The following is a 27,968-nucleotide window of genomic DNA, read 5'->3' on the forward strand; positions in this document are numbered from 1 at the left end:
ATTAAAACCATATGTTGATGATTTATTTTCGTTTAAAATTACAATAGCTGAATGGAGATACATTTCATTTATCAACAACACCTACGTTTCTTGCTCGTGAATCTGGTTGGAAGTAAAGAAATAAAAACACATTTTGTAAAGTCCTGTACACATCAGTTACCATAGAGCAAACGATGATCTTTGTTCCTTTTCTCTGTAAAGTTATACACTATGTACAGTGTGGTGAAGTTTCTATCAATCAATCCTACTTGTTCTCAACAGAAGAAAAAAAAAAGATAAATCACATCATCAGCTACACAAGACAGAAAATGAGCGACACGAGGCTCATTTTGATAGAAATGCTGGAAATAAAATCAATGAGGAGGAAAAACCCGCTCAGCCCTCTGGACCACTGGCCGGTAGCCCCCCAGGACCAGGAACGGGCGTTAGCAGTGGAGTGTATGTGCTCTGTGTGCGTATCTAAAGTGTCGATGATGTCAAAGTGTGAACTTTTTTAGACCTTTATGGGGCCTGAATGGGCGGAGCCTGAGTGGGCGTGGCAGGGGCTGGTTCTGGTGGGTGGATGGAGACCACTCCAGAGGACTTGAATTTCGGGAGGTGGAGACCAAACTTGTTCTCCACTCCAGCGAAGGTGGCGGCAGCGAGGCGGTAGCCCCCCACGTGGTCGGCGTTGATGGGAGGAAGCTCCGAGATACGAGATTTAGGAGTTGGATCAGAGCCAGAAGGACGACTGAGGAGAAGAGAGAATAAACATAAAACATTAACAAATCATTCAATATAACAACTGATTGAAAAATAAAACTGTTTTCAGTTAAAAATAAAAAGATTCCTGTTGGATTTAGTTTGTTGTGGGTTAAAAATCACACTGAAAAACTTGAGTTTAGATCCAACAGGTTTAAATCTTATCTTTAAATCCAGTTTATTCTGCTGAATACAGTAATGTCATTTATTGATCCTCGTCCCACTCTTCACATTTTACTCTAAGTCAGAGGTCGCCTGAAATGTCTAGTAATGATAAAATCCATTTTAAAAATGACTCATTTTAATTATTTAATTAAAACAAAATGTATTTAGTTTTTAACTGCAGTAATGTCCTTAGAACAGGGTGTTTTCCAACCTTGGGGTCGCCTGGAAATGGAATTAAAAAGTGGTTGCATTAAATGTTTTGTAATAAAAAATTACTCATTGAAATTACATTTTTAAACTAAAAAATCTTACTTTTATTTATTTATTGTTATTTATCTATTTTGCACAATTAAAAAACAATATATAATATGACAAAAATATATATTTATAGTGCAGGAAAAGGAAGACCCCCTTGAAATATTTGTTATTCTTTTTCAAATTAAAACAATTGTATTTCCATACTTTCCATTTCTCAAATATAAATCTAAGTAAAATGCAGCAAAAACATATTTGAGCTGGTCACATATTGTGACTTTGTGAATTAATACTGTTATACACTGTAACAGTATAACAAACATGAGGGAAAAACTAATATTAAAATACTTTGTTTTTATGTTGTAAAACATCAGTGTGATATTTACACTTTGCTATTGGCTGAGATTACTAACCATCATTGTTGGCCCCACCCCTTTTATAAAAGGGGTGAGGAGGGACTAGTTTCCTCCTCACTGATCGACAGCTCCATGTGGAACTGTGCAGCGCTGTGGGGGCGGGGCTGCTGTGACTGGGCATGTCTTAACTACTCTAGGAGCCACGCCCATCATCAAGGCAATTTTAAAATTTCCCCCTAGTGACAGGTCAGCAAAAACTTGGGGGTCTACTTACACTTTAAGAATTTCACATAAAACACAATAAATTAACAATAGAATGCTTCAAGATAAACGTTTATGAGCGAACTAATAATAATAAAATAAATAATAACGAAAACAAAGTTCATACCCACTGAAAAGACATTTTCAGAGCAGATCAGAGATGAGTTGTACTATAGATATATAGACATGATAAATAAAGCAAAGATGAACTCACTGTCCCCCAAAGTCGATATAGAACCATCTCTGAAGGAGCTCGTACGTCACCAGAGTCACACCGAACTGAGGAGACGAGCGGCACATACGCGCTGGACCGAGAAAAGGAGTGAGTTAGACACACACACACACACGAGCACACACACACGCGCACACACACGCACATGCGCACACACACGCACACGCGCACACACACGCACACGCACGCACACACACACACACACACACACACACACCTCCAGCTCCTTTCCACAGAGCCCTGAATCCTTCCTCTCTCATGATCTTCTGGAAGCAGTCGATGACCCCTGAATAGGTGGTCTGCCCCGCCCTGGCAGCCACTTGGAGGCGTGTCTTGATGACATCAGCAGGAGTCACTAGGGAGGCAGCCGGGATACCTGAGAAATAAATAAACAAATCATTGTGGATTGTAATTTTCGGACTATAAACCGCTACTTTTTTCTCACGCTTTGAACGCTGCGGCTTTAACAATGTGAGCTCTGTCACATTAGACCAGGTGGAACAATGACATTAACATTAAAACATTTTTGCTCACACTGAATCATTCTGATCAATCATTTTGTGTATGGAGCGTGGATACAGTAAAAATCAGTCAGTTTGTAATAGAAGAATAAACAGAATAAAGGTGTTAATCACAGCGTTAGGTGTGTTCAGGATTGATCAGTGCTCTGGACTCTGAGGCTGATGGAGACACTTCCATAAGGATGACGGACAGACGGAGTAGAGATCAGAACATCCTGTATACATGCTGTAAACAGGATGTTCTGATCTCCGTCTACAGTGAAATTCATACAGTTTGTAATAATAACATAACAGTATGAAGTTACCAAATCACCACGATGGATTTGTTTAGAAGCGATCACGTCCGTATTCTGACTCAGAGTCTGACTCGCTGTGATCACTCTGTGGCAGTTCACGGTAAGAACAGATGAAGTGGTTTATCAGTCTGATTACAGTAAAACGTCACCATAAAAAACTGTAAATGTACTGATATGTAGACATGGAGCAATGAGGAGGAGACTTCATGTTTATCAGTTGAAACACGGACACTTCACTGCAACCTAACATGAGTACAGCAACCCGCCTACCTGCCCATTCTGATTGGCTCCCTCATCAGCCAATAGGGTGTGGCTTATGTTAGGCTGATTTCTCTAAGAACATTTCTAAATTATTGTAATGTGGCCAATAAAACAGTGTGCGGTAGTTATTGTGGATCAAAGTAGTGTTTATTAGTTATGTGATCATTCATTTACAAAAAATCTAGAATCTGCAATTATATATTTTTTTACTTATTTTAGTATCTCTGGGACTTCAAGAACTGCCTTCTTTCATCTCCGTAACATTGCTAAAATCAGATCTATCCTGTCTCAGAGCGACGCCGAAAAACTAGTCCATGCTTTTGTTACCTCTAGACTGGATTATTGTAATTCTCTTTTAGCAGGCTGCCCGAGCAAGTCGCTTAAGACACTTCAGCTGGTTCAAAATGCTGCAGCACGTGTACTGACTAAAACTAGGAGAAGAGATCACATTACTCCTGTATTAGCCTCTCTGCATTGGCTTCCCATAAAATACAGAATAGAATTCAAGATTCTTCTTCTCACTTATAAAGCCCTAAATGGACAGGCACCAGCCTATCTCAAGGAGCTTGTAGTGCCATACAATCCCCCCAGAACACTACGCTCTCAAAATGCTGGACTACTCGTTGTTCCATTTGTCTCTAAAAGTAGTATAGGAGGAAGAGCTTTCAGTTATCAGGCCCCACTTCTCTGGAACCATCTACCAACCACGGTTCGGGGGGCAGACACCCTCTCTACCTTTAAGGTTAGGCTCAAAACATTCCTCTTTGGTAAATCTTTTAGTTAGGAACCAGCTCATAGCTCATAATTAAGATGCAATAGGCATAGACTGCCGGGGGGGGGTCTGGCATGCTCGGTTGGAGAGAGGTTGGAGAGGGCGTTAAGAGAGAGGTCATTTAGGTTAGAGAGGGACCGGAGAGGGTCCCATTCCTCTCTCAAACACTCCCTCTATGTCTGCTTCTTCCCTTGTGTGTTTGCTCCTGTTCTCCTTCTGGCTTTTGTCTTGCAGGTCCGTGGGATCCTCAGTGTGGAGTTACAGAGTCTCAACAACTCTGTCTCCACCCTTTCCTCTGCACACACCCAACACAGCATAACGTGGATGGCTGTTCATCATAGGAATGGGATCCACACAAGGTTCCTGCTGCTTAACAGAAGGTTTTCCTTGCCGCCATGATGAATTCATGTTGGGTGTGGGATACATATGTATGTGTATATACGTATATATGCATATGTGTGTATCCATAAAATGAAGAGTCCGTCCTTAAGACTGCTCTACTGTAAAGTGCCTTGAGATACCATTGGTTATGATTTGGCGCTATACAAATAAAGATTGATTGATTGATTGATACATTCAAACCAACAAACTATAACAATTACACATATTATGTGATGGTGTGAGTGAATTGACCTGCAATGGCTCCAGCAGTGAGCAGCTGTAGAGCTCCCAGTCTTCCTTGTTCATCACTCATCGCTGTCTTTAGGTGAGCGTACGCAGGGAAATAGATGGCTGAGAATGGAATGTCCCTCAGGAAACAGGCTTTAGCCCCCTGCACACACACACACACACACACACACACACACACACACACACACACACACACACACACACACACACACACACACGCACGCACACACGTGAGCTCAAACTGCTTGTGCTATGTAATTGCATAATTGATAATAAATTACAATTATAACAGTAATAGTAAATGTGTTGCTGTAATATGATGTAATCATGTTCAGATAATTGATACGGAAATTCTATTAAAACATTTCTTTCATCAAACACAACCTGTTTAACCATGTTAGAGTTTTATGTTTTATACACATATGTAGTTAATCATTAAAATATGTTTTATATCAAGCTTTCCCACATTTTGCTATTTAAAAAAATCTATATTGTCATTGATTATGAAACGTAATAAGGTAACCAATAAATAAGATTACATATTTCTTTTTAGTGTATTTTACAGCTGATTTAGGACCTGTTAGCATTAGAGATGCTAACAAAAAGCTAACACAAAAGGAAGGTTAACTTTTGTAGTTTAAGTGTAATTGGAAAAAATGCTGGTCACTGTAATCATAAATTAATTGTAATTGGACATGGGTAATTGCAAACGTAATTGTAAATGAAAAATGTGATTTAGCCCAACCCTGGCCAAAACCGACCCGTTAGCATTATAGATGCTAACAAAAAGCTAACACAAGAGCAAGGTTAACTTTTATGATAATTGTGATGAATTTTAACTTTAGTAATAGTTTATTTACTTGTTGTAATTAGAGAAAATGTTGGTCACCGTAATTGTAATTGAGTTGTAATTGGACATGGGTAATTGAAGACGTAATTGTAATTAAAACATGTAATTGAGCCCAACCCTGACTGTGTGTGTTGACCTTGTAGAGGCCGAAGAAGCCCAGGTCTCGGACCACGCTGAGGGCGCTGACCCTAGGCCCAGTGGTGATCTCTCCTGCCACCTGGAGGCGGATCTTCACGATCTCCAAAGGGTTGGTGAAGATCACCTGAGAGCCTCCAGCCTATCAGAAAGCAGCAGGAAGTAAAACAAGGATCAGACACTCATTCAAAAACCTGATCCAACATTTCAGTGTGTGTGTGTGTGTGTGTGTGTGTGTGTGTGTGTGTGTGTGTGTGGCTGAGGGATGAGAGCCCAGTGTGGTGCATAGAAACTTTCAATCAATCCTGATCAATCATTTACTTTGCCATTTCCTCGAGCCGTAAGGAGGGCGGGGCCAATGAGTGTAAGGATGAGCAACGCTATCAAACACAAAAACAGAAAAAACACAAACGTTGCATTGGACGATCACAGCTGTTGCTCCATTATTACGGTTAGCGTTAGAGTCAGGGTTAGTTATTAGTCACTGCCAATCTAACTGTGTGCAGTTATTGATTAGGTTATTGATGATGTGAGACACAGAGACAGGATTAGTGAAGAGTTAAAGGCACAGATACTCACACAACCACCGGCCATAATCTCAGCAAATAAAGGAATGGTGTCGTCCTTCGTGGTGAATTTGTCTCTCACAAAGTCGTTCACCTGGAAAACACAAACACACAATATTTACACAGTCCGCCATGACCAGGCGTGTAAAACTCATTGTAGTTCAGGGGCCAAACACTGACACTAACATTGATTTCAACATTTTGATAGCCTAGTTTTAGTCTAACGATATACAGTGTGTGGCAGATATCAGTCCCCGCAGGACCTTCACGTCAATTTCCTTTATTTCGTGACCATTGTTATGCCTGAAAAAATCTGTGACCGCTGCGGTTTCTCTGCGGTAGAGAAGAAGAGTGCTAAACCACTTTGTAGCTATTAAGGAGCTATTTACTCCCCCTTAAACATGACGCTCCGGTGGGTGAAGTAAATACAGACTGGAGAAGAATTACAAACGTGTTTAAGGGGGAGTAAACGTGTTTAAGGGGAAGTAAACGTGTTTAAGGGGGAGTAAACGTGTTTAAGGGGGAGTAAACGTCCGCCGAGAAGCAGCATGGGTTGGAACCGTTGCCACCTTCGGTCACAGATTTTGGCACTACAGCGGTCTTCCTCCGCTGACGGAGCCTCCGTCCTGCACTGCTGATGTTATCTAGATCTACTTAATACACAGACATGTGACCACTACAGCTAACGATAGCATGTATATTAGCCGTAGTATCTGCATACCAGCTGCAGTTTCATCACAAGCCAGGGAGGAGTGAGAAACACTTGATGTTGTGTTGCCTTGCCGTGCAGGGGTACTAGGACCCTCGTTTGTTGTGTTGCGCCACCATCTTGGGGAAAAGTCAGGTACTGCGACTAGTCGACCTCATGTACACAGAGTCGTGTGACAACACTAAAGTCGACTAGTCTGTTCAACCCTTGGTGTACACTAGTTAAATCACTACTCTGTTATTCGTGTATGGAATGGCCTGAAATTTGGTAGATATAATCTATGGATCTGTACACATCGATGCTCAGAGCCCCATTTTGGGGCCCCCTGGGTCCCAAAAGAAAACAAAAGATGAAAGTCAATTTCTCATTTGTTTGCAAGTCAAATATTACGATGGTTGGTGGTACCGAATCATTGGCACATACCATTATATAAATGGGGCTCATTACCCCGTATGTGTCACGGGGGTGCCAGGGGGCCCTATTTATCAAATGACTCCTCCTCCGTTAATGCTCGTTGAATCGGGCTGTAATGTGACATGGACATTCTATGAGCGGATGTTTAGAGCCTCTCTGAGACCTTTTTTAGCTCGATGGAACCGCGTCATTTAACTGAATTCTCAGGAACGAAGAACGTGCTATTTGGAGCAGAGACAAACAGCACGTCCGGCCCGGCCGGAATAATTTGAGAAATGTTTTTATTTATTTCATTTAAGACAATAAAACAAATTTCCCCTCCACATTTGGAAAAAAGAATAAAAGATGAATGTAAACTTAACATCTGCCACTTCCATAAAAAAATTATTACATTAAACAAAGGCAAACTGCAAAGCAGACACTGTCACAACTAAATACCACTAAAATTACTTTTTAAATGACTGACAAAAAAATATAAAATAAAATAAAAAATAGGGAAATGTAATTAATTTAACACCTGAGTTTTAGGTTTTCTGAATTATACGTGGTGTGGTGTGATTTGTATTTTACACATTTTCTTTTCAAAAGCAGCCAACTTAGCCTTGAAATAAACTTTGGTTGATTGTAAAAATATTTCTTTGACATCTAAATAAATAAATAAACGCATTCTGTGAAGTCACTTACGGTGAGTTTGATGGCCTTCTCAGGTGCCACGCCGATCAGCTGAGGAACCAAACCTGCAGACAGTTCATCATTAAACATCAGCCACTTCCTATAAAGGCTTTGGGTCGTTAAAACACACATTTGCAACAGTAAAGCATAACCACAAACTAATTCATTTCATTTACTTCTGCTTGCTCTTCTATTGCACATAGAGTTAACTTGTGCTGATAATAATTACATGGATAAAGAGTTTAATCTCTTCTTCCTCATTACAATAATTTAGTATGTGACACAGAAATGGCAATATTCTTATTATTATCATCATTTCTATTATAATTTTAAACAAAATCAAGTGGAAATCTCAATCTGACAGGGAATATAGAATCAAATGCAAGTTTTGGCACAATTACATACATTTTTCACCGTAAACAGGCAGACAAAGAGATGGATGAGTCTATTCTAGTGCTAACTTTGATGTAATATCAATTAAAATAGCTACATGACACGGACTAAACCCTCAACGACATATTTTGGGACAATATCACGCATTGACATGCAACTTTCCACCATGAAACAGGTGGTCTAATGTTTAGCATTATTAGAAAAAGAACAGACGTCAAATCTCGTGCAAAATCTTGCGCGATTTCAGCGAATACATTGGGTCCAAATATAGTGAAATAGAAATTTACAGTTTACTCAACTAACCATATTAAGTAGGGATGTAACGATTCACTCAACTCCCAATACGATTCGATTCACGATACTGGGTTGACGATACGATTCTCTCACGATTTATTTTACAAAATGGGACTGTAGACAAATGATAACTGAAAAATATTCCTTTATTTTTTTCAGGAAAAAACTAAAAAATACTGTAATATTTTCCTTTTATTTTTCATTGTCAAAAAAATTCCTTGATAAACAATTCAAAACAATGTAATTTAACTAAAAATAAATCCTGAATGAAATAAATAAAAAAATAATACAAATGAAGAAGAAGCCTATTAATTTAAATTCTGATTCTATAGTAAACAATGCAAAACTGCATAATAGTTCTTTTTCTTTTTAAAAGTGCAACTGAAAATGTATTTTGTGGCTTAACAATTGGACTTTAAAAAAAACAGTCATTGCACTGTATTTACATCAGATATTAGTTTGGACCAACAGAGGGCGCTGGTAACCCAGTGGTCGGTTGGCATGCAGATATTCTTGCAGTGAAGAGATGCTATGCTAGCAAACAGAGCTAATAGAAAAACATGACTTTAACAGATATTCACGTAATATTACAGATATTATTTTGGTGCTAAAGGGGTAAGGAATCATTTATGAACATGTTTAAGAGTAGAAGGTGGCCAGAAAGAGCGTAGTAGGAGATTCCGCCCGCCACCTACGCTTCTGGACAAGAGAAGGATAAATATAAAGCGCCCTCGGCTGTTTAAAAAAAGTACTGCGATACAATTTTCAGAGTATTGATCGGTTTTTAACTGCCTTGCCATTAATCGTTACATCCCTAGTATCAAAGTGTACACAATTATGGTAAGTTTAAAAGCCAGTAAGGACGTGTGATTAGGGAAAGTGCAGCTGTGTTCACCTCGGTAGAAACCAAAGAAGCCCTCGTAGCGGAGCACCTTCTTAGCACAGTCAAAGCTGTTCTTGTACATCAGCTCTCCAACAAACGACCCCGATGACCTCTGGTTCTGCATACGAGTCTTCACCAGGTCGATGGGGTACACGGCCGTCGCTCCTGTGGCTGTGGGAATAAAACACACACACACACACAGTCAGATACAGGTGTGTGTGTGCGTGTGTCTGCTAGCTTACAGCCACCAGTACCTGTGTGGAGTGACAGGTTTAAAACTCACCTCCAGCAATGGAGCCGAGGGTGAACCTGTATGATGACTCAGCGATTTGGAGCAAAATGGACCTGGAGCCGTCACCATGAGTCTGATGGAAGAACATGTGAATGAGAAGTGGATTTAAACCAGATTTCAGCTTTCAACGCTCACATTCTTAACAACATTTATAAACTTATCAGAAAACAAATGTATGCATTATCCAAAAACCATTCATGTCTAGTACAGAGGTTCTCAAACTTTTTTGGCTCAAGCTTCCCCTTTCTCTTCCTTTTAAATACAAGTACCCCACTTTGTCTGACTACTACATTTAGCTTAGAAAAAAAACACTATAAAGCATAATCATGGAATGAATGAGTGATGACACACATTTTAAATAAATGAATAAATGAAACAGTATTTAGTGCCTCCTCAATAGATTTATTTCTATAGTTTGTATAATTTACGGTCATTTATCTTTCTCCTGTTGTGAGACCAACACCAACCTTTGTGTTTTCAGTTCCTGATCTAATCAAGATCATTTCTGTCATTATTTTGTTGTTTTGTGTATGAAGTTGTTGTTTGTCGGTTCTTTTTATTATTCAGTATATTTGTCTCTTATTTTATACGTTTCTGTGGTCGTTTTGTGTATTGATGGTATTAGAAAGTGTTTTTCTCTGTGTTTTTGATGTCATTTGGTTGTTTCTTGTGTGGTTTTGTATGTTATTTTTGTGTATTTTGTAGTGATCTTGTGAATTTTTGTCTCATTTAGTGTGTCTTTGTTGTCGTTTTGTGTGTTGCTGGTAATAGTAAATATTTTTCTCTCTTAGTGTGTGTGTTTTGGTGTCATTTTGTGTATTTTTTGGTTTTTCGTCTGTTCTTTTCTCTTATTTAGTGTGTCTTTGTGGTCGTTTTGTGTGTTGCTAGTAAGTATTTTTCTCTTAGTGTGTGTGTATGTTTTTGGTGTCATTTTGTTGTTGTTTGTCTGTTCATTTTATCATTCAGTGTATTGTTTTTGTTGTTGTTTTGTGCGTCGCTGGTAATATTCAGCGTGATTATTCTTTTTAACTTAAAAATAAACATAATAATTCTAATGTTTTCATTTGTTAATTTTCTGCTCCCTCTATCAAGTACTGTAGTGCCATCGTGTACCCCCGTTTGAGAAACACTGGTGTTGTACCTGTTTCTGGGTTTCTGCCAGGTTGTAAGGTAGAGAGCCCTCCTCTAACGGAGCTATTCTTTCAATGTCTGCCAGGTTCAGGCGCCTGAAAACATGTTGAAATTTACATTTTCAATAACAAATGCAATATTATTAAAACAACTGATTGTTTATCACACAGTCCTGTTCTTACCCAGAGGGGGAGTGCAGGCCAGATAACTGGTACAGGATGTCGATTTCCATCGGAGTGATCTGACCAAATTTGTTGGCCCCGTGAACAAACTCCTCTGTGAGAGGAAAGAGTTAATATATGAACACAGATGAACTCTGAGATGAGCTCTTCTGACTGACTGGATGGGAGTGGAAGATTTCTACTGGAGAGGTCAGTCCCATGGGGGGGTGGGGGGGTGGGGGGTATCCTTTGTTAGTATTAACAAAAGTCTTTGAAATTAAAGGTGTCAATTGTGTCGAGTCGTTGGGGGAGGATGTTTCTCATTTCACACCATGATAAAAAAAAAGTGGTCACTGCTTTCTTTCACATCTTTAAACTGCAGGAAGACTCGGATCCTCAAGATTTCTATTTAGATTAAAAAACCTAAAACTGAGCTGCCTCAAAGTCTCGCTCCATCACACATTCCCTGTTATGGAATCACTGCCTTGTCTCTTCAGTCACAGCTTCTCACGTCACGTCACGTCACTAAACGCTTGAGTCAAGTCCCAAATCAAGACCAAGTCAAGCCAGAAGTCCTCAACATCATTTTTTTTTTTTTACTGGGAAAAAAAATGCATTTAATGGACAGACGATAAGAAAAACAAAGTATTTTACTGCATGGTCACAAACATTTGTAAACTAAACAAACTAAAATATATTCTAATGAAAATGTTAATTTAAAATTGCTGGAGAGATTCTGAAATCCTTAACAAGGTTCTGGGTAGAGCATGTGAACACAAACCAAAATGAGACAAATAAGAACATCCTGATCATTCCTGGTACTTTCTTACAGCAGAAGCATTGATCAGGGATTTGGACACTCCTACCAAACACTTCCACATGTTCTCGCTGTCCAGCTGTTTCTCACTTCCTGTCTCTGAGGAAGCTCCGCCCCTCTACAGCTACCAAGGTCCACTCTAATCTCATCCAGCCACTGCGGTTCATCTCAACATCAATTTTCAAGTCTTAAAAAACAAATCAGTGTACAGTTTATTCAACTGATAAAACCAATGAATTACTTGAACAGAGGACATATTTGTTAAATAATAGTGATACAATCTGACATAAACAAATTAAACAACTTTTTAGATTTAAACATTTTTCCTGGTTCCTCTGTTAACCAAACAAACAATAATCATACTGGGGAGTAGAACCAGGTAAAAAATTCTAAATCAATTACTAATCACAGTATAATATTTAAATCTAAAGGATCTCACTCTTAAAATAATTTCTCTCTGCTAGCGCACTCACGTCTCAGCCTAGCTTGATGTTTTCAGCTGGTTCCTGATTGGCTGTCAGTTTGTTTAAAGGCGTAGCTGCCAATCAAAGCATCATTTTCAAGCCTTCTGATCCCACAGGGGTTTGAGCAGACATATTGATCAATAATGGTCATGGCATTTTAGAAAAATGGTGTCATAGAAGGGTAGAAATCAAGTCTTCCCTAGTCTGTGTATTTATTTTATTTCATTAGCTTAACATCCCTGTGAGAACTTATCCAACAACTCAAAGAATAACCAAAAACACTAGCTTTAAAGGTCTGTATTCCCCAAAAATGAAACATCATGCTCTACTATGAGAGGCCTAAACCATGATGGAGCACTTTAATAGTTGCATTCCTAATGCGTCAGAACCAAAGATTTACCTTTAATAACCTTTATAGACATTAATGAATAAACACTTGTTAATGTCTCACCTTTGGTCACCAGCGTGTCTTTCCGTGACCCAGCCAGTGTGCTGTAGATCTTACGGATCAGCTCCATGTTGTTCAGAAGAGCGTTGAAGGCATTAAAGTAGGAGAAACTGACCATGTGGGAGGTGCTGCCCCCTGCAGCCTGGAGTAGGAAAGATTCATTTGATTATAAACACAATATTCCACCTCGGAATTTTAATTTGAAAAACAATAATCATTTTGAGCTTTCTCCATCTTCCTGCACTGTATATCTATTTCTGTCATATTATGTATTGTTTTTTTAATTGTGTAAAATAGATAGTATTCTTTTATTTACTACAAGACATTTCAGGCTACCCCACATGGGGTCACAACCCCCCTGTAGTTACTATTAAACTCAGTTTGCAGAATTGTCCTAAACAGCAACTGTGCTCATTACTACTGAAATGCATCATGGGTAATGTGTCGAATTGCACACACTTACTGAGACAAGGTTCTCCTCCACAAACGGCGTAAGCATGTGGTGTCTGATGGTGGCCATGATGTCACTGAAGTCCATGGCTGATATGACGCCGTTCTTGCCCTTGTCCTTTTGGGCAAATGCCTGGCGTGCGTGCTCCAGCTGTAGCTCCTAAAAAAAACAACATGACACCCCCCCAAGGATGAGTGTAAAATTAGTCTGAATTTCTCCTGTTGTGTAATAAAGAAAGTCAAATTGATTCCATTAATTTTAGTCTTATTTTGGCTTGAAATAAACACAAATTATAAATTGTTATGCTGTGCCATGCGTAATGCTGTTTTTCCCTCCACTCTTTGATGCCGTTACACATGGGTGTTATTCAGCAATGCTTTAACCAATCATCAGAATGTTTGACACTGCACTGGAAAGATCAGAACATGTAGACATTTGTGACATCAAACACTATGGGGGGTGGGCCTCAGCCCTGGCCAATCAGAGCCAGATAAAGGAGGGACCTGCCATTTTACTGAACAGCACTGTAAGCCCATTGGACGGATTTGACGACTGAAAAATGCCCGGATATCTGTAAAGGTGGTATCTATCTGAATAATCAATATGAGTTTATCAAAATAAGGAGTTTTATGAACAGTGGAGCAACTTTTGATAAGAAACAACAAAGGTAAGACACAATTTGTCGTCATACCCAACCTGAATATCAGTGGATTCAGCTTGGCCTGTAGTTTCACGTAGTACCTTGTTATTTTGTTATTATTATTTTGAGTTTGTGGAGCTGTCAACTCTAACCTCTTTGAACATAATGGCGTGGTGTGTGTGCTGTGAATGTGGGTTAGCTACAGTTTTAGCTTCTATAGTTTCTTAGAATTATGGATAGAATGTGTGATTTAATTTATTCTTTACAACATTTAGTCTCGTGTGAGTCACGAAGGCTGGAGGTTAAAAAATAAAAACCTGGTTGATCATTGACTGACCTGCAGGAATTGGGTGAACTCAAGGTAGCTGAGCTGCTTCTTGCGGTCGTGTCCAAAATGCAGGCGGATGAACTCACAGTTCCAGTTAAAGGGGATGTGGTGGTGCACTGTGGTCTGGCTGAAGATGTCCTGGACATTGTCTACAGCACCAAAATGTATCACACATTAATTTACCAAACAATATTAAATAACAACCACTGTGGGTGAGAAAAATGTTAACTCACTGAAAAAGAGATTATTATTATTATTATTGTTATTAAAGTCAATTTCAATCAAAGTTCAAGCTGTGATCTTGTTAAAAAAAACATCTAAAAATAAAGCTGAAATTAAACAATGTTTCAACTACTTCAGGGTTCTCATCAGGAATCTTTGTGGCACGCCAGTGTTGTAGAGGGGTCCAGGGGGGACATTTTTAAATTTACAACTCTCTAAGGGTCAAAACCTTTGTGAAGGCTTAAGTTTAAAAATATATATATATATTAATCTTTGCTACAGTCCTACATTAAAACTAAAAGTTATGTGTTGAACTGGTAAACCAGCAGTGACGTGCAGTCAGGGTAGGCAAGGTAGGCAGTGCCTACCCAAGGGTGAATTGATGATATTTTGATTATTTGTTTTAATCAAAAATTATTTATTTTCCAATTTCCTACAGTACCTATAAGTTTGAAAGTGTCAGCATTTTGTGCTTTTCATAACCCTCTCCCAAAAGCACATTGCTGCTCTGCCTCTGTTCCCATAGCGTGTTTTTATGTGTTTGCACATGCTCAGTCAGTTCCCCAAGATAAAAACCATTTACGTCAAAAGGCAGCTCTCTACGCTGCCTTTGGACGTAACTGTGCTATGCTAAATGCTATACGTACGTTCGCAGTACATTAGTGAATTGATCCAGCATGGCTGCTGCTACGTTCTCTAGCTAGTGGGCGGGATAACACTACAGTCAGGATGACAGCGCTAGAGATGATAGAGAAACTTTGTTTTGAGGAAAAACAACAGCTTTTAAAAGATGGAGACCAACACCTGAGCTACCAGAGCTTCAGCAAAGATAAGGTCAGAACATAGTTGGTACTTTCTACAGTGAATGGAACAAAAGGAAGGATTGACTTTGTGGATGCTCCTCACCGAGGATGTTCTGAGTTGTTGTCATTTTCTCCATGTTTCTGTGTTTCTTGTTGGGAGAGTATGGAGGCTATATTAAATAATTGTTTATGTTTAATGGTGTTAATGATGTTGATATTGTTCGATGGCTAAATGCTTGTTCATGTGGATCTTGTTGGGTTTTCTCTTTCTTATTAAATTCAATTAATTAAATTGGGGCTTTTGCCTTTGATGGTCATATATATGTTGTTACACATACTGTATATGAGACTTGTCTTTTACTGCGTTTTCCTGCAATGTTGTAATTGTCATTTTGTACATTTACTTTGGGGGCCACATAAAATTAGGCCGAGGGTCGCCAGTTGCCTATGTCTGTGGTAAAGAGTCGTGATGAATGAATGTAGTTAGAGTTACTCATGCTTGGGGTGTGTGTGTGTCTGTGTGTGCATTTATATATATATATGCAGTAATATTAGGACTGTTATTAAATAGACAGTGCGGCTGATGTATGTGTTTCTCGGTTATGCAGATTAGATAGATAGATAGAAAGTCATACAACAAAAATGTAGCAAAACAACCCATGTACTGGAAGTTCTTTTTGTGTCCAAATGTGCAACAATTACTACAAAAGTCCCAATTAAAAAAAGAATAAACAATATAAAAGGAACCCTGGTAATGGAATGACATGAACCTCACACAACCTTCTTTCATGCAACAAAGAACAAAGATCGTACCGAAGGATATGGTTCCAGTTCCGGTCTTGTCGAACAGCTGAAAAGCTACTATGAAGAGAGCGTCAGGCACACACAGCACCGACTCAAACGCAAGGAACTCCTGGAATGAAATAAGCCTGTATTTGCATGCAACAAAAAGAAAAAGAAAAGGCATTAAAATGTATTATTACGTGCACCCTAGTATATAGTCATCTTAAAGATGTAAATCCTTGTTTTAGTCAGAAATAAAATGGGTTAAAAGTGACTAAAAATGTTGGGAAAAGATGATGAAATGCTGACTAATGGTTGAAAAAGTACATGATTTGATATCCAGCAGAGAAGCACATTTTAGTTGTAAATATTGCTGTCAATCAGGTTAATTGAGTGGTAACAACCAAAAACGTGATCACGATTAAAATTTGATTAATTGCGCAACCCTAGTTTAAACCGGCAAATAATAGGCATGACAAATGGGTCAACGTGTAAAAGTGGTGGAAAGGGTTTATAAGTGCTGAAAATGACTTGAAAGTGATGTGCAGTGTCAGAAATGGGAGAAATGTAGCAAAAATAAATTTAAAGGAGCAAAAATATGGTAAGAAAAAGTGCTGAAAATAGGATAAAATATGGTGAGTTTGGTGGAGTTGCAGAAAAAGGGTAAAAATAAGCAAAAATGGGCTAAAATTGTTCAAAAAATATTCTTAGTTTCTATAAAGGCATCTGGCAACACCCTCCCAATGTCTTGCGACCCCAAGTTTGAAAACCCCTGCATTACAGGAAAATCACTTGTCAAAAAACTACAGTAAAGTTTTTATGCTTTATTTATTATTTATGTTACAATTTCTAACATGTAACATAAATAAAAGGGACAGAAAATTGGCCAGAAAAATGAAAGCATTCTTTGTGGGAAAAACTTCAATGTCTCACACATCATAAACAGGGAACAAGTGAAAGCTTTATCTTATCTGTCAGTAGCTGAAATGGAACACACTGATATGAAATAACCTCATAAATGTCCCATTAGCGAGGATAAGCTCATCGTGTGCTTTCTGTGTGGATACGTGACGTACCCGTCCTTCGTGGTGTCGGCTACAGCAGCGATGAGTTGCACCGTCTTTGGGTTGTGGTGAATTTGCGTGTGCAGACCGAGGTATTTCTGGACAAAGTCTGCAGGGGTCATGAACCGCTCCCCATCCTTGTCTGACACACTGGCATACTGAGAACAGAATAAATATATTATTGACTAGTGACAATGATTTTAACAATGAACTCAAATAAAATCAAAACAACAGTGTTGTCTCTACCCTATAACAGACTGTATTTAACTTTGAATATTGCTTTTTGTTTATTGTTGTAATGTTTTGTACAGTGCCTTACTTTCTTATTACTTCTGTTACTTTTAACCCTTTAAAGCCTCTTGTGGAAAGGTGTTGTAAATTAGCGCCTGCTAACACATACATCTGGGTAACTAATGTAATTGTGTTGTCCACATCAAATAAATAAAAATAAATAAATAAAATCTGAAACAATATCAGCACGAATCATACATTCTTTTGATTATTTTGTAGTGTGCAATGTTGGAAAAGGTTTGATTATGTGATATAATACTCAAACAGAAAACAATAGTCAGCAACAGTAGGTATGAGAAAAAAACTGAGCCGTTGTGTAACCATTTGTTGATAATAATAATAATAATGTTAAACAAGAATACTCTACAATTAAATAAATTAAAGAACCCTAAAAACTAAGCCCAATAAATCCAATAAAAACAATATCAACATGTGTAACAGGGAATGTAAGTTGTGTCTAGGGCTGTAATCATCCAAGGAAATGGTTGGTTGACCAAAACCATAACACACGTAGTGATTAGTCGACCATAAAAAAAACCTAGAATGAATGATCAGGTGCAGAGGAGGACGAGGAGAAAAATATTTAGTTTTGATGTTTTGTGATTTGTTTTTAAACACAGACCATTTATAATATGAACCTTATTCAATCTTTGATCAGAACCTGACAAACATTATTGATTTATATCAGAGCCTGACCTGAAACACACGATTTGTTTTTCATACAAATGACATATTTACGTTTGTTTTAATGGTAAACCTGCTTTTATTAATAAACTGTTAATGTCAACATCAGATCAGTGCACAGGGAAACAAACACACGTTAAACACAGGTGAGCAGTGTTCCCACTGTGCAGAGACAGTGGATCTATTTATATAATCTACGTATCAAATATAAGGATAATCTATGTTCTTGTGCAGAAAAAGATTGATTCAATAGTGGATGCTTGTGCTTCAAGCCTGTCTTAATTCATCCCCTCTGATCTGATCTGATCTGATCTGATTTGACGACAGAGCACTGCACTGACAGCTGAAGCGCAACACTTTTTTTGTTTGCAGCCAGCACTTACACATAGCAGAATCATGTTTAGGCATTAAAAAATATATATTTTACATTTAATCTTTATTACATATTTAAGTGCATTGGATTGTTTTTAAATGGTATTGAAACTGATACTATTGCTGGTCGACCAATGAAAATCTTGGTCGACCAAGACGACATCGAACAATTAGTCGACTGAACGTCCATCGATCATAGCATCGTACAATGGAGCAATAGCCTTATTATAGCAAAATTTATTAAAATAAAGATGCATCAGCTATTGAATGTAACATTATAAAATATATAATCTGGTTAAAGAAAAGTAAAATATATAATCTGGTTAAAGAATGGTAAAATATATAATCTGGTTAAAGAATGGTAAAATATATAATCTGGTTAAAGAAAGGTAACATATATAATCTGGTTAAAGAAAGGTAAAATATATAATCTGATTAAAGAAAGGTAAAATATATAATCTGATTAAAGAAAAGTAAAATATATAATCTGATTAAAGAAAAGTAAAATATATAATCTGATTAAAGAAAAGTAAAATATATAATCTGATTAAAGAAAAGTAAAATATATAATCTGGTTAAAGAATGGTAAAATATATAATCTGGTTAAAGAATGGTAAAATATATAATCTGGTTAAAGAAAGGTAACATATATAATCTGGTTAAAGAAAGGTAAAATATATAATCTGGTTAAAGAAAGGTAAAATATATAATCTGATTAAAGAAAAGTAAAATATATAATCTGATTAAAGAAAAGTAAAATATATAATCTGGTTAAAGAAATGTAAAATATATATAATCTGGTTAAAGAAATGTAAAATATATAATCTGGTTAAAGAAAGGTAAAATATATAATCTGGTTAAAGAAAAGTGAAACATATAATCTGGTTAAAGAAAGGTAAAATATATAATCTGATTAAAGAAAAGTAAAATATATAATCTGGTTAAAGAAATGTAAAATATATAATCTGGTTAAAGAAAGGTAAAATATATAAACTGGTTAAAGAAAAGTAAAATATATAATCTGGTTAAAGAATGGTAAAATATATAATCTGGTTAAAGAAAGGTAAAATATATAATCTGGTTAAAGAATGGTAAAATATATAATCTGGTTAAAGAAATGTAAAATATATAATCTGGTTAAAGAAAGGTAAAATATATAAACTGGTTAAAGAAAAGTAAAATATATAATCTGGTTAAAGAATGGTAAAATATATAATCTGGTTAAAGAAAGGTAAAATATATAATCTGGTTAAAGAATGGTAAAATATATAATCTGGTTAAAGAAAGGTAAAATATATAATCTGGTTAAAGAAAAGTGAAACATATACACTGACTGCACAGTCATTTAGGAACATGTTAAAAAAGCGTCAGCAACCCCACAGTTCTACACACAGCATGCCATCATAGGCTGTGGTTTAGAACATAATTTTTCTCCTATCTTTGATTTGACGTGAATCATTGACCAAAATGCACAACGTGATTTATAAAACCATGTTCTGCTCCTGGTTATTCAGAGTTTATGATTGATGCAGTCAGAGCATGACACAGCAGATTTATACAGGCCTTCTGAAGAATAGATATAATAAATAATAAACATTAAAACATGATAAAATAATGTTTCTGTATATGATACTCATTTCAGTTTTTTTTGGTTCAGTCTAAAAAAATGTTAATATTTAACAAGACTGAAACAGACAAAAGCAAAAATGTCTATAAATCCAACAATATTCATATTTGTTTTCGTTTACATCCATTTTATTTTTTGTTTGTTCGAAATAAATAAATAATAAATAAATTACATTCAAGTTACTGTTCGTAAATAAAACACAAAAGAAATGCAAGCATTCAACTATTTAACAAAGAACACTTTTTACTCTTACATATACTCAACATATTTCTACTGCTTTACATAAGTTTCTAAAATATATTGTGTCGCACATTTTTATTTCTTTATCCACATTATTCCACAATTTAAGCCCATTTTATTTCCAATCTGGCTCAAAGTATTGATACTAAACCTACCTTATTGTTCTAATTAGTTTTTTTATTTTGTTTTGCACCAAAAACCTTAAACTTTTTATTACAGTTGAATTTTCTTTTTGCACAGTTCTTTGTTATTATTATTTAAACCGTGGTTCTGTTAATTGTTACATGTTAATAAAATTATTTCTATAAAATGTTGGGGTCATTTAAAAAAATAATCACTATGGTATTAAAAATGGTATTGAGTATTTTAGTTTTAGTATCGTGTGAACCCTGCCAGGGAGAACCACTGTTCACTCACATAATAGGGGCGTCGACTTATATCTCTGTTTGCATGTAGCATCTATACACAAAGTGGTGCTTCTGTATTATCCACACAGTAAATGTCAGTATCAACATTAGTAGGAGGAGCACATGCTTTACTGTGTGTCTAAATGTGATGTGTTCAAGGACACGCAACTCGAATAGAAACAGGGACGTGAGAGGCATCTTGTGCACCGCTAAGAACACTGAAAAAAAGAAAATGAGCAGCCGAGTAAAAAACTGGATATTTTAGGGGCCGTTCACTGATTAGGGAACAAATAAAAGACAAATCACAGCCTACCTGTTATGACCTTAAAACTATCAGAACGCCTCCCTCCAAAAGTGTAGAACTCTGTATAATTTTCATTTTATTGTTATTATTTTCATTTCTTGTTTTGGTTTCATACATCCCTGTTTTGAGAAGAAAAAAAGACAAAACACAAAAAGAGTTGAGGTCTTGCATTTAAAATAGATGATTGTTGTTTGGACAGTTTCACTAAAAGATGTAGATCCACAAATACAGATGTGACATTACAGCTGGGCGGTATGACCAAAAATGTATATCACATCATTTTTCAAAATTTTAAGTTTCTCGGTATATGACGATATTTATTTTTTCATTCATAATCAGGTGTTCACAGCATTTTCTACTGGTTGAGTCAAGGGCTATTGGATGATAAAATCGTACAATTATTTGATCTATGTCGTTACGATATTTTAAATCTGGCTTGGGGCAAATTGTGGAAACTTTGGGTGGATCTGACGGAGGAACTGGTTGACTTTGTTGGGTGGGGGTCTGGTCTGAACCAAGCAGCGGTGAGTGATGTGTCGCTGCTCGTCACAGCTTCAGGTAGACTGTGACCATCAGAGCTACGTGTGTGAGCGGCGTCGACAGCGCTGAGCTACCAGTAACAGTGACATATTCTTGCCAGTGGGAATGTTTTTGATGATTTATCTGCCGCTAATCATGTCCGTAACGTGCGTACAGCTCATAAAAAAACTATGTTCAGCTCCGTCCACAGCTTGAAAATGACGCAGCGTTCAGAACATTGTGTAATCAAATACACTGGTGGTATATTAACAATTAATATCATAACGGAAATATACACTGGTATTTGGTATGAATCAGTTTACAACCCAGCACTATGTGAAATGTACGCACTGTAATACTCTAAAAATAAAAACAATTTAAAAAAAAAAAATGGCAAAAGACAATAATTGGTAAGAAGTAAACCTGGGCAGATATATTGAGTTTTCTAATTTGGCGATATAGAAAATTACAATATCACCTATATCGATATATTTTTAATTTATAGTTTATTTTGTATTAAAATACTTATTTTAGGAGTCACTGCTTTCACTACTTCTCAGAACAGCATAAAAAGCTCAATTAGATGGATTCATGAGTGCATTCTAACCCAGATCTTCCCCTAAACAAGCCACACTACAGAACTCACTCACACATGCTGTCCCTTAGAGGAGAAAAAGCCAAAAGTGACACATTTTCTGCAGCTTTTTGTTAATACATGTGCCTGTGTGGCATTTTGCATCAGCAAATTTAACCTATAAATGTCTTTCTCATAAGACTTTAAAAATATTGAGATTCATATTGTGTATATAAAGACATTAATTTTGGTCCATATTGCCCAGCCCTAGTAGAAAGGAATAAACTGGAATGCTGCCTCATCTTTCTCCAAGATGTCCATTAAAAGCTTTGCTATGCAACTCAGCAACAGTCAGAAAAACCATGTCATACCTGTGATCCTAGAGGAGTTTAACCCCTAAACCAGACATAGGCAACTGGCGGTAAGGGGGCCACATTCAACCCTCGGTCTAATTTTATGCGGCCCCCAAAGTAAACGTACAAAATGACAAGAAAATAAACAAAACAAAAATACAAAGAATTACAACATTGCAGGAAAATACAGTAAAAGACAAGATAAAAACACAGAAAATACTTCAAAAACACACAAAACTACAACAAAAATAAACAAAATGATAACAAAAATACATGAAACACAAAAAATGACTCCACAAACACAGTACGAACAAACAAGCAAAATGACAACAGAAATACACAATATAAAAATTTTTTTAAAAAATGCAAAATGACACGCAAATAAAATAAAAAAATACACAAAAGCACTACAGAAATGCACAAAATGCTTCACAACGAGTAAGACAACAAACATACACAGAATGAGAGAAAAACACAAAATTATTATAAAAACTCTTTGTTCTTTCCTGTATTAATGCTCAGATCACTCATTATTCTAATGCTGACATGAATGTTAATCATGTGACCCTCTGATCAAACAAACACCTTTTTTTTGGCCCCACTGTGATAAAAGCTGCCTACCTCTGTTCTCGACCTTCAAAATAAAACTCACACACAAAGGGGCCTTTCAGGTAAGGTTTTACATGCAATAACAGCTGTAGCTAATGCTGTAATTTTAAACCCCATGACACAACATCACCAGCTCAAGTAAAAGCCGTCCTGAGTGAGTGAGTGAGTGAGTGAGTGAGTGAGTGAGTGAGTGAGTGAGTGACTAGCTTTCTGTCGTTTCATTAACACGTCTAATCTGAGCAGCACAGAAAGCAACAACTTTTTCTTACATTACGCTGAATTTCAGAATCAGAAATACTTTATCCCATTTTCTGATTCTGAAATTCAGTGCACTGTAAGAAAAAGTCTTCAACCTATTTGTTTTGCTAAACTGTTAAACAGCGTTATCTCATGGTCGGCCTGCACAATTAATCGAATTTTAATCGTGATCACGATTTTGGTTGCCATGATTGAATAAACCTGATCGTCGGCAATATTTACATTTATGATATGTGCTCTTCACTCTATAATAGTGTATTCATTCAGTTGGCCTTTGGTTCCTTTTAAATTCTTAGGTTAAATTATTTTTTATTATAATTCTTATTTAAAGCTTAATTTTTTAACTGTAAACTTTACACATTTTTTGTTTAAAAGTAATGTAATAAAAACAGTTTTTTTAAAACGTTATTTTTTTTTCCAATTTACAACATTCAAACAACTTACAAATGTATCAGGAAAAAAAACCTATAATTTAACAAAGGGTAAATATATATAAATATGAAATACTTGTGATTATAATCATGATTACAATATTGATGAAAATAATCGTGATTATCATTTTGGCCATAATCGTGCAGCCCTACCTCATGAACAGAAGACTGAGCACCTTCCTAATGCAAAAACATGTAATTAAATGAAATCTTAATTATTAAATCATCTACTAGAGATGGGCGATATTGACAACAAAAAAAAATCCCGATAATTTCTGGTATTTATCACGATAATGATAAAAATCACAATAAATAAAAACTATAAATAAAAAAATTCACAACTTAGTGTAAACAGGTTCTACAAACACAAATAAATGTTAATACATCAACATTAGACACATTAAAAAGTCTACAATAACTGCTGACTCAGAGTTCATGGGCTGATAATTTATGGAATATATTTATGCATGTGGGTCACTCCATTATTGTTATTAAAGATTAAAGATTAAGATTAAATCGGGGCTTTCGCCTTTAATTGGCCATGTAATGTTATTACATTAATGGAATTTGTCCTCTGCATTTAACCCATCCCTGAGGAGCAGTGGGCAGCCATTTTGCGGCGCCTGGGGAGCAGTTCAGGGTTAAGGGACTTGCTCAACATCCCACAGTGATGACCCAGGTGAGGCTTGAACCGGCAACCCTCCGATTACAAACCCAGCGTCCTTAACCACTAGGCCACTAGTAAAGCACATTGAGTTGCCTTGAGTATGAAATGCGCTATATAAATAAATTTGCCTTGCCTTGCCTTGCCTAGTATGAAATTCATTTATTTCCTCATTTGAAATAAAATTATCTAAAAAAAAAAAACACATGAAAAGAACAAATAACTCCATTAATGTTTTTACTGCTGATGAATCTTGTTTATTTCATATCTGATAATGAGTTACATAAAGTTATAGTTAATAAATAACTACGATTTCCTATAACTCAACCAGATCAATCTGATGATTAAATCATTCAGTGTATTTATGTGTTATAATCTCAATAGTTACATTAGTCTAATGGGACCAGCTTTGTCTGTGAACACGTGAAATATCATTAAAAAATATTGTGTTTCACAAATTGGGACGGATTAATAGTGACATAATTATTTATGCTAATATTTATTTTACACGTGTGACATGTTTATCTTTAATCCTTCCATAGTAAAGCATTAGCTCTGTGTGTCAGTGTGTTAGCTTAGCATAGCTAGCTTTAGATGAGTTTCCAGTTCATAATAGTTGCTACAGGTTCATCTCTGTCCCTGTGTTTGTGGGACTTTGGGTGGATCTGATGGAGGAACTAGGATTGATTCACTTTGTTGACGTTCATCTGGTTTTAACCAAGTAGTGGTTCATGATGTATCACAGCAAGGGAGACGGGCACCACCGTCTGTGGGTGTGTGAGGGCTGAGGGGCAGGAGCGGTGGTAGTGCACACCGTGCAGGCTCCGCTGCCGTGAACAACGTTCCGCTCCAGAGAATAATAAGTTGTTGACAACAAACAGGGGCAGTTTTGGCCCCTGGAACAAGGTTTTTTAGGGGCATTCTTGGCTAAATTGAGGAACAAATGGCCCGTGGTCCTCACTAATTTCCAACATGGGAATTTATTGTTTATATCGTGGGATGATCAATTCTTACCGGTGAGAATGTTTTTGACAATATATCATAAATTATAAAATATCGCACATTCCTATCATCTACTGTCTGCTCTTACCTTCTGGAAAATGGCTTTCAGCTCAGTCGGGTCCCCACGTTTGGTAGACTGCACCTTAAACCATGAGCACAATGACAAGATTAGCACAACAAAGACTTTGTTCAGAAGATCTTTCACAGTTTAGAGAGAAGTAAAAATCAGAGATTCCTCCACGTCACTACAGTGTCAGGAGTCACCTGGAACGTCTTTATTTTCTTAATTATTATCATTATCTCTGCACGTTGTGCTCTCCTGATGGCGAGGCATTAAACAAATATTGTTTTTTCAGGTGTTGTTACCACCTCAGAGCGTATTAATCAGGCTTATGAAACATTCTAGATTCTAGAGCTGTGGTTCTCAACCTTGTAGGAGGCATGGAACCCCACAGTTCTCCTGTTCTTGTCTCCCATGTTATTTGTGACTGTTTTTCCATGTTTTCTTTAGATGAGATGATACTGAAATGTTTGTCCAGCACTTTGCGGTTTTTACCTATGAAAAGTGCTCTATAAATAAAGTTTCTTTACTTATTTCAAAGTTCATCAGTGCATTCACTGAACCCCTAATTTTCCTAATCGGAAAAATTATATGTATTATTTCTTTGAGATAGGTGTAAATGTTATCCCAACATACACGCATGAGCCTAGGTTTAATTTTTTTGTAAAAAAAAAAAAACAACCACACTTTTAATATTACTTAGTGAATATTTTAATCTAAAACCTTAATAATTTGTTTTAATATCATGGATTTTTTTTGTTTTTATTTAACACCTTTTTACCATGTGTGTTTTGTTTATTGGCATTTGTACAAGTATAAGTTAACATTTGTACAAAGCAGTAGGCTTACAGGTAAATTCACAGTTACCCTCTGGCAATGCTAATTTTTGTAAAAAAAATATAAAAATAAATAAAAAATTCAGAGGAATTTTTCTGTGAATGCTGACAAAGAGCAATACAATAAATAACCCTGGTGCGTCAAACTCATTATAGTGGAAATAAAAGGGAAAATATTGGTCTATATATCATATAATACACTTTAGAAAATTCTTGGTAATTTATAAGCATTCATTTATATAAAAAGTGTTATAATTATATCACATTGTTATTTTAAAAAATGCATTTTTTGGCTGGTTGTGCTGGAATAAGTAATAATTCTCTTCCAAATTATTTTCATAATTAAATGACAACCTATGCATTATTGGTGCAGAGATGATAGGTTTATCATCAGTTGATCAGTGTTTGTTTGCTAAAGCAGCAGCTGTTAGAGACACAACATAAAACAAAACTAGCATCAAAGAGTCACCTTCAAACTAGGGCTGGGCGATATGAACCAAAACTCATATCATGATATTTTCTCTCATAATGGTGATAAACAATATAAACCTTGATATTTTTAACTCAATAAAGTCTGACCAGAAAAGACAATTCTGGGTTAAATACGCTGATGAAAAAAGCCACATATAGACATTTATAAACAAACAGCTGATCAATATGTGCCTCTTTAGGCTTTTTCACTTGTAAGGGACAGCACGTGTGAGTAAGTCCTGTAGTGTGGCTTGTTTAGATGAAGGTCTGGGTTAGGACAAGTTTAGAAATGTTTCCTTGTAGGACTAATGAAGGTTATCTTATCTTAAATCTATCTGTGCTGTTATGTTCTAAGTAGTAACAAACGACAACTCATAAAACAGCTATTTTAATACAAAATAAGCTACAATAAGAATACTAGTAAACACTTATATGATGTGAATTTTACTGTGATTGAATAAAAACAGATATATATCAATATAGGTGTTATTGTCATTTTCTATATCACTAAAATAGAAAACTCGATATATATTGAATCACAATATGTTGCCCAGCCCTACTTGAAACGTCCCTAACCAGTAAAAACACAACCCAACAGTCACGTGTGAGGTTAAAACTAAACAAATACACATCAGCAGATCATTTTAAAGAGATTATAAGATACAAATAGACAATTAACCTTGTAGTAAACACACATAAGGGTTAAATGAAGCATCAAACTAGCTAAACAACCATTTAGCTTCAAAACCCAGAATGTGACCGAGTGAGAACCATTATTATGTGAACTATCAGAACTAGTTTAATAACAGCACTACACGTTCCTAACATTATTATCTCGCTAACTTCCAGGTTGTAAGAGTCTCATCAAGGCCAGTAGCCGCCGGGCAGCAGCTAGCTGCCCCCGGGGATGCTACAGCTACCGAGTGCCCCGCCTAGGAGGCTCCAAACCCGGGCAGGACCAGAGAGAACTACCCCGGAAACACCGACACCACAAACCGACAGGGAGACAAGCACAGAAAGCGAAGAAAAGGTTAGAAAAGTGCTCAAGGAGCGATGCCCAAGTCACCTTGACCGCCATGCTGGTGTGACGTCACGAAGTGTGCGCGAGCTGCGCGCGGCTCACGCCGTGAAACTGAAAGGGTGCGCGTGCGCGGAGAAAAGGTGCCATGGTGTGATTCATCAACAGAGATGGATGAACTATTATTATCAAATGTTATTTTATCTGATCTGACCTATTACATCACAACATTACTGT

At 36.6% G+C, this 27,968-nt stretch overlaps 1 protein-coding gene across 1 annotated transcript; it reads right to left on the reverse strand.

Moving 5' to 3' along the window:
- Position 1: 1 nt before the first annotated feature.
- On the reverse strand, positions 2-27,878 carry LOC114478965 (calcium-binding mitochondrial carrier protein Aralar1-like). Its single transcript, XM_028472338.1, has 18 exons — positions 27,780-27,878; positions 25,434-25,487; positions 17,023-17,168; positions 15,977-16,092; positions 14,148-14,287; positions 13,183-13,329; positions 12,723-12,861; positions 11,012-11,105; positions 10,840-10,924; positions 9,690-9,771; positions 9,419-9,577; positions 7,849-7,901; positions 6,055-6,135; positions 5,477-5,617; positions 4,494-4,632; positions 2,228-2,386; positions 1,993-2,083; positions 2-730 (listed from the first exon to the last, which is right to left on the reverse strand). The coding sequence occupies exons 1-18, from the start codon at positions 27,789-27,791 to the stop codon at positions 502-504; spliced, it is 2,067 nt and encodes a 688-aa protein (XP_028328139.1). The 5' UTR covers positions 27,792-27,878; the 3' UTR covers positions 2-501.
- Between the last annotated feature and the right edge of the window lie 90 nt (positions 27,879-27,968).

This window comes from Gouania willdenowi, chromosome 17 (assembly GCF_900634775.1).
Source record: "Gouania willdenowi chromosome 17, fGouWil2.1, whole genome shotgun sequence".
NCBI lineage: Eukaryota > Metazoa > Chordata > Actinopteri > Blenniiformes > Gobiesocidae > Gouania > Gouania willdenowi.